Here is a 20,916-nt window from a genome sequence, read left to right as displayed (position 1 = left end):
CAATTGAGGTAAAGACAACAGAGGATACCATCTAGCCCGCTTTATGATCAGGTGATAACAACTGAACCATAATACCAAATTATGCTAAAGAAAACCCTTTTCTAGAGCCTCTTTGTTTAGGATTCCTTATCAAACCACTATTACCAAATTCCCCAAAATTGTTCTGAATTTTAAAAAAAATTGTTTATGAAGGATGGGAACTCAGCAGCCCAAGCAAGTGAACAAATCTTTACAGAATAGTGACGATCAATCCCACAAAATACTTCAGTGACTGTGCCAATTCTTTATGTGTTAAAGAAGTATGCAGAACGAAGTAAGTATGAATCTACAGGGACAGACATGTTGGATTGGGAGACATGTGGGTTTAGCTGCAGTCTAAATAAGCATTTCCTGTCAGGAGGGGAAATAATTTAGTCTCACATTGTTTACTTTCCTTCTCTGTCTGTTGGCAGTAAGCAGCTTGCCTTGGTACATGTACCTGCCAGCTGGCTGACAGCCAGCTTGTCAGAAGGACCTGGGATGACCTCATACAGGAGGAGGTGGGGAGACAGGGAAGTGAGACCAGCTTGTAAACCACAGTGACAGTCAGCAGGCAGCGGGGCTAGCAGAGGGAGTCTGTCAGTAAGCAAGCTGTGATTTAGCAGGTCTTAATTAGATCTGGTACTGTATATGTGAGGGCATGTACGGACACAAACAAATAGATTTACACACATACAATACAGGTACCATCATCAGCATCAGGTCACATAAAGAGGATCCGTCCCAGCAGGAACTGGATCTGATCCAAGCTCACATCCTGACAGCCACAGTACGGGGCTGATTAATGCGCACACACACTGTCAGCACTCATCACAGGAAATACACACAAGGTGAACACACACACACACACACACACACACACACACACACACACACACACACACAAACGATGACACATTCATTAATAAGCATTTCTCGCTTCCTCACTGATGAATACACACAGAACTGACAGTGAGTTTCGATGCTTTACACCCTTCACTACTGCCCATTCTTCTAATGGGGATTCTGTTTGGTTTCTTATAAAAAAGACTACATTTTAAAAGAAGCATGAATCAGTCAAACATGAAAAATAACCAAATGAAAGATCCAGGATTCTTTTTTTTTTTATATGTTCACAATATAATTTGTCATTTGGACTGTCTACTTTGTAATTGTATACACATCTTTAGCATGTCTATGTGGAATTTGATGTGGCTCTAAAAATAACTTTCTCATGCATATTCTCCATTCTGTTATTGAAGGATTTTTATCACCTCTAGGTGTACAACTGAGAAAAATATACAGGTTGAATAAATGGGTTACGTCGAATGTATCATACCGAACAGTCATTTTTAAGCAGTTCTGCACCCAAATGTCCGTACAGAAAATATATGTAATCATTTCTAAATAAATGTAAACGTTGAATTTAAGTTGAACACTTCAGTTGTGAATTGTACTATGCACCCTGTTACCTACCAATCAATGTGTATAATCATGTGGAATTATGCACATTTCTTTAAAATGTATAGTGTTCCACAGGTTTTGTGCATTTAAAGGCTAAAATCCCCTCTCTTTAAAGTAGAGAAACTACATACTGATATACACCTGAACATCAGCAGGAGAGGACTCTTTAAAGTAGAGACACTACATACTGATATACACCTGAACATCAGCAGGAGAGGACTCTTTAAAGTAGAGACACTACATACTGATATACACCTGAACATCAGCAGGAGAGGACTCTTTAAAGTAGAGACGCTACATACTGATATACACCTGAACATCAGCAGGAGAGGACTCTTTAAAGTAGAGACACTACATACTGATATACACCTGAACATCAGCAGGAGAGGACTCTTTAAAGTAGAGACACTACATACTGATATACACCTGAACATCAGCAGGAGAGGACTCTTTAAAGTAGAGACGCTACATACTGATATACACCTGAACATCAGCAGGAGAGGACTCTTTAAAGTAGAGACACTACATACTGATATACACCTGAACATCAGCAGGAGAGGACTCTTTAAAGTAGAGACACTACATACTGATATACACCTGAACATCAGCAGGAGAGGACTCTTTAAAGTAGAGACGCTACATACTGATATACACCTGAACATCAGCAGGAGAGGACTCTTTAAAGTAGAGACACTACATACTGATATACACCTGAACATCAGCAGGAGAGGACTCTTTAAAGTAGAGACACTACATACTGATATACACCTGAACATCAGCAGGAGAGGACTCTTTAAAGTAGAGACGCTACATACTGATATACACCTGAACATCAGCAGGAGAGGACTCTTTAAAGTAGAGACACTACATACTGATATACACCTGAACATCAGCAGGAGAGGACTCTTTAAAGTAGAGACACTACATACTGATATACACCTGAACATCAGCAGGAGAGGACTCTTTAAAGTAGAGACACTACATACTTATATACACCTGAACATCAGCAGGAGAGGACTCTTTAAAGTAGAGACACTACATACTGATATACACCTGAACATCAGCAGGAGAGGACTCTTTAAAGTAGAGACACTACATACTGATATACACCTGAACATCAGCAGGAGAGGACTCTTTAAAGTAGAGACACTACATACTGATATACACCTGAACATCAGCAGGAGAGGACTCTTTAAAGTAGAGACACTACATACTTATATACACCTGAACATCAGCAGGAGAGGACTCTTTAAAGTAGAGACACTACATACTGATATACACCTGAACATCAGCAGGAGAGGACTCTTTAAAAACATGTAATGCTGAAGACCTTGAAAATGGGGACATGTATTTTTTAGCTTTTTTTTATTTGCTTTTCCACAGAACAGAGGGAGAGGTGGAAAGGTTGTGAGTGCTCTGTAATTACTGTGCTGCATGCACACACCACAACGACAGATTTGTAATGTGTGAATTAAAGTGGGTGTACATGAGTGTTTTTACCAAAGCAAATAAACAAACCAAAACCAGAAGGGTTTGAAGCAGAGCAGATGGAAATTGCTGAATCAAAGTTTTTATATTCCGAACCCTTTACCATACTAAGGAGATCTACATTAAATAATGCAAACAGCTGGAAGCTCATTTTAACTCGGACTCTCTGTCCCTCCTAAATGCTCTCTTTCACACTCTCTCACAAATGTATGATAAGTTAATTTAGTATAAATAGACCCAATGGGCAGATTCAATTACCACCTTGCCAAAGTTACAGATGAGATGCGCCAGAGATGACAAGATTAGCTTTTGGCTGAAATGGCATTAAGCAGTGATCAGAGCTCAGACACATTACTGCTGCAAGAGAGGCACAAAATAGGTATTAATTCAGATCAGTCTGAAAGGAAATGAGAGGACGAAACAAGGATATTTTCCCCATTACATCTGCAATGTAATTACAATGAAAGGCTGTGAGATTTTGTGTAATTCTTTTCCCTCAAATTGGATCTTAAAGGGGTCTCTGCACAGCGAAAGGGAAACCATGGCAATGACAACAATGTTGTAGAATCTGAAAGACAATTTGACACCTGTGTGTACTTGTAGGACATTTTTTTTTAATGCTTTTCAGATTGTGTGTTGGTCTAATTTAACATTTGAGGAATTAACTAATTTGCTTTAATGCCAATGGTTAGAGAAGATTGACACCACTTTCAATGTTAACTTCAATAGTCTGTACTTGTCTCACAGTTTACTGATTATTTATGTTCATAGTCAACTCTATATATACAGATATATAATGCTGTTTTATTTTCATTTATGTTTCTTCTTTAAGATGTCCATACTTTAGAATGTTTTCTTTCTTATTTTTATTGTATTTGCTACTATGTGCAATGACTTCGTATTATGATATTGTATTATGCTGCTGCACACAAACATTTCCCAGTCTGGGATTAATAAAGTAATTCCTATCTTATCTTACATCAAGCATTATTTCTGAAACACTTATGTTCTCAGTGTTTACCACTAGAACAGTGACATTATAAGTATTACACAACAACTTTAAGTCCCTCCTGCAGACATCCTGCTGAACGCACAGCTCCCTACTCGACTGGGTTTAGCTCACTGACTGTATATTGGGAACGATAGGTTGGAACGTTGCCAGGAGTTCAATGTAACGCCAGCCCACATATATGATGTCACTCTTTGTGAGTCTCCTTACACACCGGGGACACATATGTATGTATAAAAGACATCAAGAAGTGCATTTTGTATAATAGGGGACCTTTAATACATTTCTTGGCCACAGTGAGGCTTGCCTAAACTTCTACATTTCTAATGGAAAGAGCCAGAGTAGCTGTTTGTCTGTTTCAGTTTTTATGCTAAGCTATGATGACCATGTTCTGCCTATAGTTCCATAGTGAACGAGAGGGTTATCGTATTTATCATCCAACACTTTTCTAATGAGTGGAATTTGAACAACCTGTGCAACTGTACATGAAAAACCAGACGAACAGGTTGAGAAAGTAAAGTTTCTTACCTTCACAAACAACGCACCCTTGGCTGCCAGTGCGTCCTCTGCTCTCCCGTTGGGGTAGCACTCGAAGCGTGCATCCAGGATGGGGTATCGACTGGCCAGCATCAGCCCACTATTCAAGAACTTGAACCTCGAGCAGCATCCCTTCCAGCCGTACCGGCCGACATCGCTCAGTACGAAGGGGAAGTAGCGATGCAACTGCCGCCGCAGCCTAGTGGTGGATCCGTGGTCGAACACTTCCTGTAGAGCCAGGAAATCCAAGTTGGCAGGGAAGAAGGCGGAGATCTCGTGGTCGAAGGTCTCGTCTCCGTGCCGGCGTTTTCTCCCAGGGCGCTTAGAGACTGATGTGCGAGGGACGTGAGAGAGAGTATTGTTGGAAGATATCCCCACACCGTCACCGCCATGGTAACGGGTGAGGGATTCCCTGGAGGCAGTCATGCTGCCCGTGTCTCCCCCCGCCGGCTCCCCACACTTATGGTTCCCTGTTTCAGCCTCGTCCTCCTGAGGGTCTGGCTCTGGGGCGCTGATGCTGATCTGAACCCCTGAGGTGTGAACTGGGCAGTCTGAGGAAGGTTTTGTCGGGGTCCCTTCCCCATGCATGGGACAGTCATGGTGGCCACTCTGAGGTCCTGTTGAATGCATGGGGCAGTCCGGAGCCTCTCCTGGGGTGTGAACTGGACAGTCTGAGCTGCCGTTGGTCACTGCGGAGTGGAGCGGGCAGTCTGCTGCCGTGTCTCCTCCCTCTGGGTGCAGGGGGCATTCAGAGGAATCGTGGTCTCCTGCAGAAGGGTGAACGGGGCAGTCTGGGGCACCTGAGGGGTGAATAGGGCACTCGGTGAGGGGTTCGGTTTCTGCGTCCGCTGGCCCGTTGGTGGTGTGTGTCTGGTCCGGACGCTGGTCCAGAGAGGAGGTACGGCGGAAACCTGTGGCAAGGCTGCTAAAGGAGACCGCACTGACGAGGGAACGAGAGAGAAAGAACGATTTGTATGATTGGTATTTAAAACAAAAATGTTTTGAATCCGTTTTGTAACTTTTTATTTATGAGTTTATTTCATTAAACAGATGCACTTTGTTCAGAATATAAACTCATATTTTGACACATAGCATAGATAAATCACAGCTAAAACAAGAAAAAAATAAAACTGAAATAATAATAAAAAAAGACTAAGACTAAAAACTAAGCAGTAATATATTTAGAGTTAAATTAAAACTGATTACAGAGCAATACAAACATACAGCTCATACTTTGTCATTGGTCATTGGATGATTTCACAAATATGTGTACACTGTTACATACTCCTTCATATACATACTACATACACACTAACTTGTAAACTATACAAATGTATAAAAATTAACCATTGTTTTATACTGCTAAGACCCAAACTCTCCATACCTGATGGATGTGTTGGTCGGAGAGTCGATGTAGATTTTAATCTGCGGCCGACTGGCACCGTTGCGGATCCTCTTCCCGACCTCGCGGGCCCTCCTGTGTGTGTCCGACAGATTGTTGAACCTGGCCAAGGAGTCGGGCAGGAGGCACACATTGGCGCTGCAGAAGCAGAAGCTCCTGCCCTGTGGCCTCCAGTCCCCGACGCATCCACCCGCCTGGCCTTGCTCTGCCTGGTGTTTGTCTGGTCTGCACAAGGTAAGCAGCAATATAATATATTGAGTCAAACAGAAAGTCTGAGGAACACAAGTAGCTATTGCAATTATTTGAAAAGAAAATTTAGATTTTTAGAGAAACATGGTTGAGGGGTTGCATGATACTCTGTTGTCCATATGCTAAACATGATGGTAAAGCCAGCACACATTAGGTTAGCTTAGCATAAAGACTAAAACAGCCCGATCAGCTTCTCTAAATATCCCATTTTATTAAGTTTTTGTCATGCTTGGTTTCAGCCTATAAAGTATATACCTTAATTGTAAGAACCTATATGCATACTAATGTGGAATAGTGTTTTCACTGCCTTACATTACAGTTATGGTTGCATAGGCCACTATTTTTCCCTTTCTGATTATGCTATGTTGATGTCCTCAAATGGATTTTATGATGTTCTTTTTAACCAAGATCTGACTGACCTCTTTCATAAAAAAACACTGCTATTTGATCTCATATTATGGAAGAATGAGTATAACGTTCAACAATAATCACATCAATGTTGGGACAGCAGAGCAGTTACTGGAAACCAACAGTGATAACAAAGGGAATGTCACATTTAACTTAGGATACCACTAGAAAAGCTAAGTAACCCAGAGAGAGTGCTGCTTTCCCACAGCTAACAGAGCTTAAACAGTATTTCAAAGTGTGTGGTTATAGTGGGAAGTCATTTTGGTTTGTGTTTGCATAACCAAACGCTCGCTGGAACTGATTGCGCCTGGCAGCTGGAAGCCAGACCCATAAGCAAACTATTTACAGTAGATAATGACTTCATTTTCTGCCTCATCAAATCTCCAAACCTTTGGAACGACTGGCACTGTAGACTCAACATGAAGCATGACTCTGCAACTGAATGGCTTATTTTTCACCTCTAATAGATTTGGAAAATCATTGCGATGCATGGTACAGGAACAAATCGACAATGAATGGAGCTTGTCTGGAAGCAGCCCATTTGAATAAGATTAAGCAAAAACCAAGGATGGTCTTTCTTTCTAAAAAATATTCTCTCTGGCCCACAGGTACAGTTTACACAGGAGTCTTCCAGATATTTTGACAATATATTTACAGTGGGTGTATGTTACACACATTAGTTTTTAATAATTACTTGTTTTTTAGGAAACCATATTACTAAATGCCTAAATCTTATTCTCCAATATATCAATCCCAATCCCAATTCCTTGTAGTTCGAGGACATTTTCTGTCATCTGTCCATGTACAAATCACAAATTCTCAGACTGCGCTTTGAAGTTTGGACTAAATATAACCTGGCTGTGATAAATAAGGAGCATTAAATCTAGTAAAACTGCTACCATTAGATAGGTACATTTGTAATTGCTGCTTTGCAACTCAATTGTGCCATGCCACACAATGAATGAAACAAGACATTTATACTTTACTCTCTTGTCCGTATGCTAAACAGGAAGGCAATGCCAGCAGACAATTAGCTTAGCTTAGCATAAAGACCAACACAGCCCGATCAGCTTCTCTGTGCTCTAAATATACAGAAGCTATATGCATACTAATGCTGAAAATTGTTATCACTAACTGACAATAGAATTATCGTGATGCAAGTATTTATTTTAATAGTGAAAATGTTTTTATTCTGTTATGTACTTGGCCTCCTAATAACTTTTTTTAAAAAAACAAATTGATCTCATATCATGGAAGAATGATTCTGTATAACACTTAACAATCATCACATCAATGTAGGGGCAGCCAAATCGTTTGTTTTAATATGTTGTTGGCCTCCTTATCACTCAAATTGTATTTTTATTCCATTATGTTTAAACAAAAACCCAAATCTGACTTGTTATACAAGAGGGAGGCATCAGATCATAAAGGGTTCTGAGTCAGGCTGTTAAATTGCAATGTGCTCCTAAATGTGAGCGCTAGCAACACCCCAGCATCAGACAGTTACTCAATGGTTAATCTGTTTCATGATTTGCAAACAATAAGTAATAAAAAACCTGTGCCACTTCACCAAGCTCCACACTCACCTGCTGTAGGTGTACAGGTATGGCTGGCGTACGGCCTGCAGGGGAGCCCAGATGAAGAAACCCAGTAGGGCGAAGGGCAGGGAGACGAGGAATAAGAGCAGGTAAAGGGGCGCGGAGATCAACACACACAGGGTGAGGAAGGAGCAGGGGTCCTGGGAGCGTCGGCGCTTCTCGAGAGAGGTGGCCACACAGGAGGCCAGGAGCTGGTCCAGGAGCCAGTAGCAGGGGAACACCAGGCTCCACGACAAGCCATCCAGGAAGTGCAGACAGGCACTGGAGTAAGGGGTGGTGTGGAGGACCATCTCTTCTTTCTCTGTCTTTCCTTTCTCTCTGTCACTTTCTCCTCACGCTATATCCACACCGACATACACGCTCTAAACAAGCTTACACAAATCTGTTCTGGAGATAAAAATAAACTGAAATAAATTCAACATAAATCAGACTAAAATTCAGACCCTCCCCCCTACTTGCAAAGAGGTACACTACATGTTTTGTGTGATTTTCTTTTCCTTCTTCACAGGCAAGCTTGTCTCAGTAAAGCTGCCCCTCCCTCAGCAATTACACCCTCTGCAGGGGGGGTCAAGGAGGGCAGTCTGGAGGTAGGTGGTTTCCATGATGAGAGCGTTTCCGTTGATGATGGATCTATGATTGCGAGGACTCCAATGTGAGGGGGCGGCCATTAAACATCACCCTTTCCTCAGGACCTGGAGAAGGTAAGAGAATAAATAAGGAAGGAGGGGGGAGGAACAAGAGGCAGGAGATCAGTAATTGACTTGACGTAAGCATGGTAGGAGCAAAATGAACCTTGTACACAAAAATAATCTTAATCTGTTTATGTCTGTTTGTTTTTTGATGGGTCATCCGGATTTTTAATAATGCTAATGACTATCAAACCTATAGTTTATTGAATTAAATGGTTTCCAAATGAAGATAAATATTGTAGATAATACTGGATCTATAAAATAACAAAGTATTACTTTATTTCTATTAAAAAATATATATATGCAATAGAGATTTAAAATGATTTAAAGGTTCCATAGAAAGCGTCTATCTGGTATTTTTAATTGTTCTCTGATGTCTACAAAGAAGGTATATAACTTTGGTTGATCCAAAAAATGTCCAGATGCCGTTTTACAGGACCATTTACAACCCTATGATTTGGTCCTAGAATGAAACAGGCCTCATTGCCTTATTTGGGGGCTCGTTTAAATAATGATGATGAGCTCTGCTCTGATTGGCTGGTTTACAAGGAGCAATCCATGGCTGCCTCGGAGCACACAGAAGTAAGTGAAGTATGCGAAACTGTGAGAGATAAACCATGGAGGCTATTGGCATCCACCTTACATGTTTGAGCCTTTATTGGATTAGGAAACCGATGAATTTGAAGAACAGCCAGTTGGTCAGCGATTGGAGAGCAACGTTGCGGAGTGGTAAGTGTTAGCGTTAGTGTTTCCAGTAATTTGCCCGTTTTACCGCTGTAATATGCATATTCATGATTTGCACGTGAAGGAGGAAACAATGGTGTTTGAGGTTCACAGTATGTCAGTTCAATGTCAGGAGCTCTCCTTATTCAATTATGCCAAGGTAAATACAGTTTTCCATTCTATGGCACTTTTAAATCACTCAGCTAACCGACAGCAGCTAGCTAAGATTGCTATTCAAACTTCCCATGACACATTATGTTTAAGATTCTAAAACAAGCCACTGATATTCATGTCAGCTTTTAGTTTTTCTTTGAAAATGAATCTAATCTGTCTTTTATCTATGTTATTAGGGTTGATGAATACATGACTGTCATATATAAGCCTGTAGCAATGTAACATTAGGTTAACTGAGTGTCTAAATTAAAAGTATGTACTATATTGGTTGATACTTGTAAATAAACTGTACATATAGTGATATGAGCTATAATCTCAATATTGAAGTCTTAACAACTGGCTGTTTCACTACACTTAGCTTCTACCATGTTTTACCAATCATTACAACAAGGTCCTTTTTTAACAGGAAACAAATTGTTTAAATGGTCACAAACAGGAAAATAATTAAACCGGACTGTCTAAAACAGCTCAATGTCTTTCTTCCCACAGATGACTTAACCAGATGGCAGTAAATGCTTTTCCATTAACTATATTACTGACACAAACCACGACAGCTAGAATCAATTCCACCAGTATAAATAAATAATGAATGGATGTATTCGACAGCCAGGGCTTTAGTAAGACACAAAGAAAGCTGACCTCAGTGTAACCTCAGATACCCCACAGGGACCACCAGAGCAGTACAACCACCTTATTGAGCTAACAGAGTGTCACATCCACTGCATGGCAAAATGACTGCATGATCCATAAATCACACAGCTGAAGCTCAATATATGTTCTACACATGTTATGTTAAAAAGTGTTACATGGCAGCACATATTAACACATAAAGTAAAGGCAGTGTGTCAAGTAAAGCATGTAAAACTGTCAAATAAAATGATGTTGTCATGTATTTTAAAATGTAGAAAAGCCTTTAATGTAAATACAAAATCCTACCTGTCCTTATATTGTCAATCCAAAGGTAGAATAAGATTACTGTTGTCTCCATCAGTGATCATATCTGTACAGTCCAAATCTTTACAGTCATGGTTTAATTTGACGTGACAGCCACCGTTACTTCTTGTGCTGCTTGATCGGGTGATATATGACCTGCTGACTCACCAGTAGGTCTAACTGACATTATTTCTGTTCTTCCAGCTGACTGTTTTACTGCCTGAAAGACTTACTGACCTGATGTCTCATTGTCTGGCAGATTGGCTTTTGACAGACAGAGGTTCCTTTTAGATTCAGCTTCTTGGCGGTCTCTGCTCTTTTACTTGAGACACAGGTTATGACCCTTGCTTACTCTGTATTTTAAATTGTGAATATGACTGTGATGGTAATTGGTTAAAGCACGGTTTAAACCACTTATCTATGGAACGCCGGTATGCATTTAGCATAAACAAAGGGATGAAGCGAGCAGAAAGAAAATCAGTGACGGAGACTGTTACTCTACCATTGTAAATTGAACGGTTTTAAGAATAAAAACCCACAAAATGATTCATGTGTGTTTCAACTTCTGTTAGACAGAATAAGAAATATACCACAGTATATTCACAGCACAGTGCTTTACTATCGCTGTGTTGTGGAGAGGATGATACGCACATTCATCTCACTACTTAAATGTGGCCATGGAGTGTCTGGGGGCAAAATACATAGAGCTAAAGCAAAAGAAAAAACTGTTCAAAATAACAGAAGGCCCAACAAACCCCGCGTCTGTTACAGGAAGTTTGTGATGGTACCGTATGCTTTTATTATTCTATTTACATGATGGAGTCTGCCCAGATAAAATGCAGTTAAAAGACCCAGAAAATGTAAGGAAGCAGAGTTGAGTTAAAGGAATAGTTCGATTTTCCAGAAACACATTCTCTCCGTCTTGCCCTAAGTAAGACTAGAAGATTGTTACTTGGAGTGATATCGATCTTTATACAGTATGCACCTCTTGGCAATAAAGCAAAAAGTGTAGGCTAGTTGTCGAGCTCTGCCTTGTGGATATGCTGTATTTCCTGTCTTCCTCGGGCAGACAGCTCACCAAGATTACATATTGTGGAAGCTGCCAGCTGAAGGCAGAGACAACCTCAGGCTTCTTTTATCAGGCAGTGAAAAATGTGATGACCCACTACATTTAAAGGAATCTACCTTTCATCTATTTGCCTCAGATACTGTGGAGAATTGCCTTTTTGGGAATTGCAGTTGTCATCAACAACCAAACCTAGAAAAACACCCATCAATCACAGCTGATATCTCAGCAAGCTCAAACTGTCACACTTAGTGTTATCAGGGGAAACGCAGCAGTGCATAATTCATACCTAAACACGTCGGTTTATAGAGAGAGCTGAAATACACTGTGGCTTCCAAAGATCCAAGAGAATGATTGCAGACATTTTAGTGGCTAGAAAGCACATGCACATTCAGACACAGACATACAAAACATAGAACAGTCTACACGTATTCAGACTTAGACATAAACATGTTTACGGAGAAATCCTTTGTTGTTCATCTTATGTGGAGGAGCTGAAGTCTGCTAATTAGATAGTGTTTCCTGCATCCTGCTGCCACCAGAGGAACCATGTCGACTAATGGGGACAAACCCTGCGTCTGTGTTTCTATTCTTAAAGATGTCAACATTCTATGGAGTACACTGACACTGCTCCTATTTGCTTAAAAGAGATCATTTTGATACTGTTAAAAACTGCCAACTGGCTAAGCATTTGGTAATTTTAGCCTCCACAGAAAAGTCTTGGTTGCTTGGGCCAGAAAGCATAGAATTATACCTTCAGATGTTGATAGGTCCCCCAAAGCCTAAGTGTAAAAGGAGCTGTTGTTTTCCTTTAAGACTAAAAGAAAGAGCTCTGCATTTCAGGCTAGATTCAGGATGATGGATAGTGTGTCCATGCTCTGAGTTGAGGTTAAAATATCAACATTGCAGTTAAACATCTATTTTTACCATTTCAGTGGACACAATTGAGGGCCTTCATGAATAAGAACACTATGAAAGTGTTCTGCTCATATGACATCATTATATTTAGTTTGTTAAGATTAATGGCTGATTGAAGTATGTTAAAAAAAAACATCAACAGCATACAGGACTCAAAAATGTTTGCGGATCAGGAGGGGGAATGTACATTCTGGATTTGACCCATCCTAGTGTCATCCTAGAGCAGTGGGCTTCCATATGTACGGCGACCGGGGAGCAGTGCAGGGAAGGTAGCACTTGGTCTTTTGGGGTCTTGAACTGTAGACCTTCGGGTTCCCAAGCTAAGTCCCTATGGACTTCACCGCCACCCGAGCTCTTGAATTGCTGAATTGGTAGATAATTCTCTGTAGGTCATTACTCTGAGCAACACATTTCATATATACGGTAATTTAATCTATGGATAAAAACATAAATCACCGGAGCAAGGGATGAGAATTTGAAAGGTTAAACATTTTATTTTGTGTCCCTATCACGAGAAATAGTCGACCAACTTGTGGCTGAAAAATGTGATGGCTGTAAAACAATAGTCAGTGTAAATATTGTTTTTCTGATTTCCTTTTGTTTTCTAAGTGGCCCCGCAATGAATGAATCCCCAGACAGCGCTGTTTTAAATTACTGAGAGATGAAAACCCGGTGTCTGGGTACAATATGATGAGTGGTGCTTTAATCAAAGAGCAGTGTGGGAGTTTGCCTCTCCATAAGCCAAAAACAATGAAACTTGAGAATGACTTCTCCCTCATCTACATACATGATGAACAGTGTGAATGGGATGAAACAAAATATGACTCATGAGGGATGGAAGCAGCTGGTGACCACACCGAGGCTGCATATCTCTCCTGACTACCTGCTTCTGTTTCATCCTTTCTAGACCACAAATAGAAATCAAGCACTATCAAAACATATACATACCTCCCTCTTGGTTTTGTATTTAAATAAACAAGTATGCACTAATAGACTTAAAGGACCCCTATTATGCAAAATGCACTTCTTGCTGTCTTTTATACATAAATATTTGTCCCCGGTGTGTAAGGAGACTCACGAAGTGTCAGAAGATACAACCCTCTCTCTTTTCCTCCTTACCCACATCTCTAAAAACGGGGGTACAAACGAGCTGATCCAGATTTGTTGTCCTTATGAGGTAATAAGGGAAATGTGAGCTGGCTTTACATTGAACTCCTGGCAACTTCCCGCACACGGGAGAGAGAAACATTTGAGCTCCAGACTGTTTCAGACATAATGCTGGATGTGGTTTGGAACATAATATGGCGTTTAATCACGGCAGCGTTTAGCTGAGTTTCTCCCCGTACAAAACTCTCTTCAGAGGAGAGATCATGACGCTCCAAAGGGGCATGGCCAGCAGCAGCTCCAAGGGGGCGTGGCCAGCAGCAGCTAGTTCATTTAAAGCTACAGAATCAGCACTTCAGGAACAGGGCTGAAATAGAGGGGGATGAGGCATGCTGCACTGGGTGATCTGTTTGGTATTTTAAGCAAAACACTTCACAGACAAGTTTGTATAGATATGGCCCTACAATATGTTGTTCAACTATAGCATAATAGGAGACTTTTAATATGCATATCGTTGTGGGGGTGTCCTTGCTAGTGAACACTCTCACATTTCAAATCACACACCATACACACCACCTCTAGATCGCACACCTAACTGTTGGGGAAGCTCATTAGAACACACAGATTGAAGACCGGGCAGTGAGTGATGAAGGGTCAGCCTGTGAGCTGCGGTTACTAAGTTTTCTCAAATTACTGCTCCAGATAGTTTCCTCTTCAGTCCCAATCAATACCATCTGTCTGGATGAAAAACTGAGAAAAACTGTGTGCGAGTGCTCGCTGCTTCAGAGTGAGCGAGTGTTTGCGAGTATGAAAAGAGTCGTATTAGTTTGTGAGCCCATCAATAGCTTGGGTGTGTATCATCGTGTAGAACTATTATGTGTGTGTTCATGTGAATGTACTGTATGTGATTGTCAGTACAATGTAGAGCAGGAGCTGAGTGGAGCATAGCAGGGATCAATGCACTCTTTTTGTCATGTAGGAAGGAGAAAAGAGCGACACACACACACACACACACACACACACACACACACACACACACACACACACACACACACAGAGCTCAGAAATCTACAGAGGGAAAACTGATAAGACAAATAAGACCATCTGGCAGAAAGTAAAATAGTGAGTGCACATTACGCCCTGCCTGCTTCTAATGCCTGCTGTACTTTCCCTCACTATCCGTCTTTTGACTCCTCTCGTCTCGTCTTTGTTTCTTCCTTTCGTTTTATCTCTCCCTGCCTTATTTATTCTTCCATTTCATTTCTAGTGGTTGCTTCTCACACACAGCAAACAGTACTCCAGCAGCTTCTACAGGACGAACACTTAGCAATTGCCACATGTATTGTACACACACGGTCACACGCACGCACGCATGCACACACACATGCACACACCAGTGACGTCACTGCTCTCAGCATGCTCCAGGGAGTTCTGTTGTCATGGTGACCCAGTCACATGCACTTAGTAACTGTACGAGTGAGGCGGGCAGTCGGTGTACAGAGAACACACACAGACACACAGTCAGGACACAGTGTTGTCTCTCACTGACATCCTGAAGTGTTAATCTGTATAATGGGGGGGACAATGAGGCATGTCAGGTGTTAAGTTCAAGTTTAAATAGTCTGACAGGGGTATGAACTTGAAACAAGTGATACCCATGTCATACATCTTTCCCCAGATGGTTATTTGCCAATCAATGAAGAACTGTGGCTTTGTCAATGGCTTCAAATTCCCATCAGCAACAAAGTGATCTGGGCTGATTCCAGCCTCTGGGAACATCGGGGCGGAACAACAACTCCCATGAGCTCCCTTGCTCCTCAACTTGACTGGATAAATTGTAAAGTTAATCATCATCAGCTAAAGGAAAGCTCACAGCTAATTACTCTCAATATTTCACAGCTGTATTACCGCTGGTCTCAGGAGGTTTTCTCAAAATGTTTGTTTTGTGTTCTCTTCATACAGTATGCTAATAAATGTATGTTTGTGTGTATAATGATTTTAAATACAGTTCAACTTTAAATGTGATTAGTAGAGATCTGAGGTGGAGTGCTTACATGTTAAGTATCAAAGTAAAACTTATTAGTTTATTAGCTATTAACTGCTGACATTGGTTAGTTTTTGCAAAACAAAAATGACAGTTTAGTAAATATTTTGGCTTAAAACTAAGTTTTGGACACAATAAACTTTTTAGTTTATGATGGAAATAGATGAAAAGTCGAGATACCAACATTATTTCATTTCATGCTGATTTTATTTTGACATTTGGACCAAAAGTTACATCCATTTCTCCAATGGTTGTTATACATTGTAAAAAAATGTCAACCTCCTAGTCTTTTTTGTTAAATCAGGGACTCCCCGAAGCTATTGAATGAGCCCCTTAGCTAGTTGAGTGAAGTCTGTTCAGCTATTTCACTGAACATATGAAAATAATTACCTTCTTAGCAGCAGAACTAAAGTAACTTCAGAGTCATTTCAATTTATACTTATGGGGTCTTGAATATCTTTAGCAAATATCATTGCGATCCATCAAATAATTGAATTGTGTGTTTTGCGGAAAAGGCCTTAGATCAACAAGTTATATAGGATTCATCATCTGGGGAGAGTAGATGTCTGTATAAAATGTTTATATTCAGTCAAACCAAAGTATTGGACTAACAAACATGGTCGCCAAAAAGTTTTGAGCTAACAATTTGTGCCCAGCCAAAGTCTGAACACTCTTTCTGTTTTATGAAATTAATTATCTCGTACACCTTAAATATCCAGGAGTATCTTGAGCTATCGAGGGATTACACCTTCCTCCTGTCTCCGTCTCTGTCTCCTCGGTCAGTGTAATTATAGATGTTAACATGGTTACTGGAAGCCTATAATACCATCACTACAAGACACAATGTAATCAGTGCAGTAATGTGATCAGGATCTGAGTCCCCCTGCTCTTGAGCAACACTGCTGCTCTCAAATGAACTTTGTTTTTGGGAGACTGGCTTCGGAGCAGGTACTTCCCCTCAAAACATTGGAAAAACATAAAGAAAATCTGAATTTTGGCAAAATTCTTAAGTAATATGAGATATTCATAATTTGCCCACTAATGCTCCTTTAACTGTGTGAAGTTAAAGTATGTATCTATGCCCTTTGGTTTCATGTCGTCATCCTTCCTGGCACTGTCTGGCCCTCTGCCCTCCATTTACCGTTTCTCTTTCCTGTGCATGATCTAATAAAATGTTCTGTAGAACAGCACAGCATCACCTCTGGACCTTTACATGAACACAGGCTGCTGTAAGAGCAGTACCACCAACCTGCTTTAGATTCAGGGCCCACTGTGTCATCAGCTGCACGCGACTGCCATTTCCATCTTCCACCTTTGTGGTTTCTCAAACTTATCCTCAACCATTCAGTTAAACAAAATAAATAATGTGTGGCTGGCTTGACATGAGACACTTGAGAACCAGTAGAAACAGTAGTATGTGTTCATCACTGACAGGCCTCACACGTGAAAGAAGATACAGTTTAAAAAGAAACCTGCAAAGTATAGTAAATGTTAAATAAAGCCATTTACACTTACAAGACTAACGAATGTCTTCCTTCTACAAATAATGATATGTCTCTCATCAATCACAGCAGCATGACAGCCAGTAAAAGACAACACACTCATTCAGAACTGCAAAGCAGCACAGTCGTAGTTTCATTGTTCACAATCAGTAGGTCAGTAGTAGATAAAATCATAATTACCCAGCAGGCCTCTGGCCAACCATCCATACTTTATCAGTGCAGACAGCCGAGCTCAGATGAGCAATTTGTGTGTGTCTTTGTGTGCACATGCCTGTGTGTATGCATGAAAGTGTTAATGTGTGCAGAGCGGCTGCTGCTGTTTGCCCAATGTAATCAACAACAGGCAGCTTGCAGTGGATCAATACCTCAGAATGATCGGTTTCATTGATCTACAGTATATGCGTGGTGCAGGAATAAGTCCTAAAAACCAGAAATGAGTTAGCATTTTACCAGTTCCAGCAGTTTCAAGGTAACTTTTTTTGGGAATGTGTGTTTGATTTGAAGCCTGAAATAAGATCTGTGGTTAAAACAAGCCTGAGAGATTTTCACGTCATGAACTAGGACATGAATATAAATAAATAAATAAATACCCTACTGGTTTAGGTCCGAAGCTTCTATGTTTCTTAAAAACGGCGGTTGCTTACAAGCAGCTAAATGAGACTGCTGAACAGCAGAATAGCTACCTTTAGCTTAGCGGTGGTCGTTTATAGCCTAAAGTTAGCTTTTAACTTCTTGTGATAGCATGTATGCTTCTAAAATCATCCACATGGTGTCAATTTGGTGATATTATCTTTCTGAAAAACATGTGGGCATCATAACAAGCAGCTGAGTGAGACGGTGGTTAATAGCTTAACCTTAGCTTGACATCAGGTTATAGCATTTACGCTTTAAAAATCACAGAGTTGTGTTAATACGTGGAGAATATCCTGCTGAACAAAAACGTGTGTCTGCCAACAATGTTATTTTCTGCAATATTCCAAAATCCAATGGAAATAGCCCATTGCTTCCTTCCAAGGAGCCCTTGTTATGTTAGCTGCCGGTTTGTACTACAGAAATACATTGTCACAGCACTACTCTGTTACAGCACTAAACGCAAGCCACTCCTCTGTCTGGTTGTCTAATGTACATGGTAAAAGGCAGCATTCATTTGCTTGATGAGCAATAGAGTATTAACAACTTTCCGACCGCCAGAGATATGTATCCCAATTTCAAAACCTTTATACCAGCTTTATGCAAGAGCAGATGGAGAGGACATATAGATGGTATTAAAAAAATAGTCACACAGTCAAATAGACAATACTGCCAGCAGAACAGCAGATGGACCAAATATGTGGAGACACGACAAGTAACACAACATTAAACACTATATATACCTTCTGTTTCTCCCTTACCGTTCAGCCCTCCTCACGCTCTCTTGTCTTTCTCTGCTTCCGTTTGCAATTTCATGCTTCTCTGTCCTACTGAACTCTGACCTTTCCCCTCCCCCCCACACACACACAGAGACACACACACACACACACACACACACCACAAGTTTTCACTCTCTGTACATTGTCATCAATATTTGACTGGGGCATTAAGCCGTGCATTATCAACTCCCACAAGTACTAACAAACACACATTATGCCAGCTCCAAAACACATACTCACATATACTTCACACACACACACACACACACACACACACACACACACACACACACACACACACACACACACACACACACACACACACACACACACACACACACACACACACACACACACACAATGACCTGGCTGCAGACAGACATATAGATTGGTCAGCATTGATTTGCTTTACATGTGTTACAGCTGCTTGCTGTTCCACTGTCAAAACACAATCACACAAGAACATTTTCACTCCCATTTATGCCACAAAAATGTATTTTATATCCATTTGCCACACAGAGTTCCCAAACCACTTTGACCCTTTTACCAACACGCTTGGCAGAGGACTTTAATTTTGTTTGGCTTGTCGCCCAAACAGCCGAAAATGAGTGAAACATATCATCCTGTGGCTCAAATTAGAAGACATAGTGCCTGTGGTAATATCCCAGCATGCTTTCAGTAGCAAGGTCATATTTATGTTTTGATGTCAGATGAAAATCCTCGACATCAGCTTTGCCACAGTTAAAAAAACCCAGTGAGAAAATTCACATTGACATTTACACATTATTTTGGACCTCACAACGGGGTTTGAGTGAAAGCTGTGAAAAATCTGAAAATGATTTCCCAAATGGTATCACACTGTGCTGAGAGGGTGAAACGTGTATTTGCTTTAACCAAACCAGCAAGGAAAGTAGTTGTTTATGAATTTTAAAAATAGTAAGGCAGACCCTACGAAGAGAAGAGAGGAGGAGGTGAACTGAACATGGAAAATATGTTCATAGCTATAATCGACAGCAGCTTGTGACCAGCTTTTTGGTTTGCCTGTATTTAAATAAAGAAAATACAATGTGTTCGATTACATTTGCTGATGTATAAAAGTCCCAATCCACACACTTTTTTTGCTGCCTCTTGCTGCTTCTGCTTTTTGCAGTTTGTTCTGACTCAACTGTGGTTAAGGTTGGGTGTACCTCTGACATTAGAGATCTAAAACAACATGATAGTGAGAAACTTGAGCGAAGGAGAAGTAGTTCTATTCCCAAAACTTCTTAAACTAGTTTATAGGTCACTGAGTGGCCGTGTGGCCTTTTCTTAAAACTTCATGACTTCCTTAATCACATGCAAACATGCATACAGAAATAGAGAAATTATATTTTCAAAAGCAGAACAGAAACCCAGGATAACCTCACCTCTTTAAACCCTTATGTGTTTGGGGTGCATATCAGGAGGATAGTTTCTTAAGGCAGCCATATGGACCTGCATTGCACACATATATAGTATCGTAACCTTAAAATCTAGAAAAATAGTAGGACCCTTTTTCCTTCTAGGGTTTAACAAATCTGAACAGCAATATTGTTCCCCTCAAGTTCACAGAACGTTTTAACGCTTCGTCTCATTGTTTGGGTGTAGCTTCAGTCCAGCTGCAACTGTTAGCAGTGAGAAAAATTCACAGTGCTTACCAAACACCAAACAGCTGACAGCCATCACATTTAATAACTTAACAACTGAAGGGTCAGACACTTCCATCTTAGGTTGTCAGAGACCAAAGCAGAGCTTAAAGGTTAGCGTGCACCAGAAAAACAACTCAAAACTGATATGTGATTGCTGTGTTTACAACTTGTATAGTGTTCAAGAACGAAGCAAAACTAAATTAAAGAGGACATATTCTGCTCATGTTCAGGTTCATATCAGTATTTAATGCCTCTACTGGGTCTCCATGCTTTAATGTTCAAAAACCTCTTTATATTTCGTCTGCCCCCTACCATGTACAAAGTGTTGGAGCACTAGCCTATAGAAGAGCAAGTATTAAATATCAATGTCACTATGTTCCTGAATTAAACAAAGGAGTCCAATGGAGGTTTTTCAGGCATGGGGGAGAGAAACTCCCTCTGGAGGGAACACAGGGATGTTAGCCTTTACAGAGCGTTTACATGCACAAGAACCTATAGAACAACTTACTGAAAA

The 20,916-nt window shown here is 40.6% G+C and overlaps 1 protein-coding gene across 1 annotated transcript in view; it reads right to left on the bottom strand.

Annotated features, from left to right (window-relative positions):
• Positions 1-20,916, bottom strand: part of smpd3 (sphingomyelin phosphodiesterase 3) — a 73,311-nt gene that overhangs the window by 34,448 nt on the left and 17,947 nt on the right. The window contains exons 2-4 of the mRNA XM_063874154.1: positions 8,162-8,865; positions 5,901-6,143; positions 4,508-5,456 (exon numbers count right to left, since the gene is read on the bottom strand). Coding sequence (XP_063730224.1) covers positions 4,508-5,456; positions 5,901-6,143; positions 8,162-8,463 — 1,494 coding nt within the window. The 5' untranslated portion in view covers positions 8,464-8,865. The remainder of the gene's footprint in view (positions 1-4,507; positions 5,457-5,900; positions 6,144-8,161; positions 8,866-20,916) is intronic.

This window comes from Eleginops maclovinus, chromosome 2, assembly GCF_036324505.1.
Source record: "Eleginops maclovinus isolate JMC-PN-2008 ecotype Puerto Natales chromosome 2, JC_Emac_rtc_rv5, whole genome shotgun sequence".
In the NCBI taxonomy this organism is placed as follows: Eukaryota; Metazoa; Chordata; class Actinopteri; order Perciformes; family Eleginopidae; genus Eleginops; species Eleginops maclovinus.
This window is presented reverse-complemented; position numbering and strand designations above follow the sequence as displayed.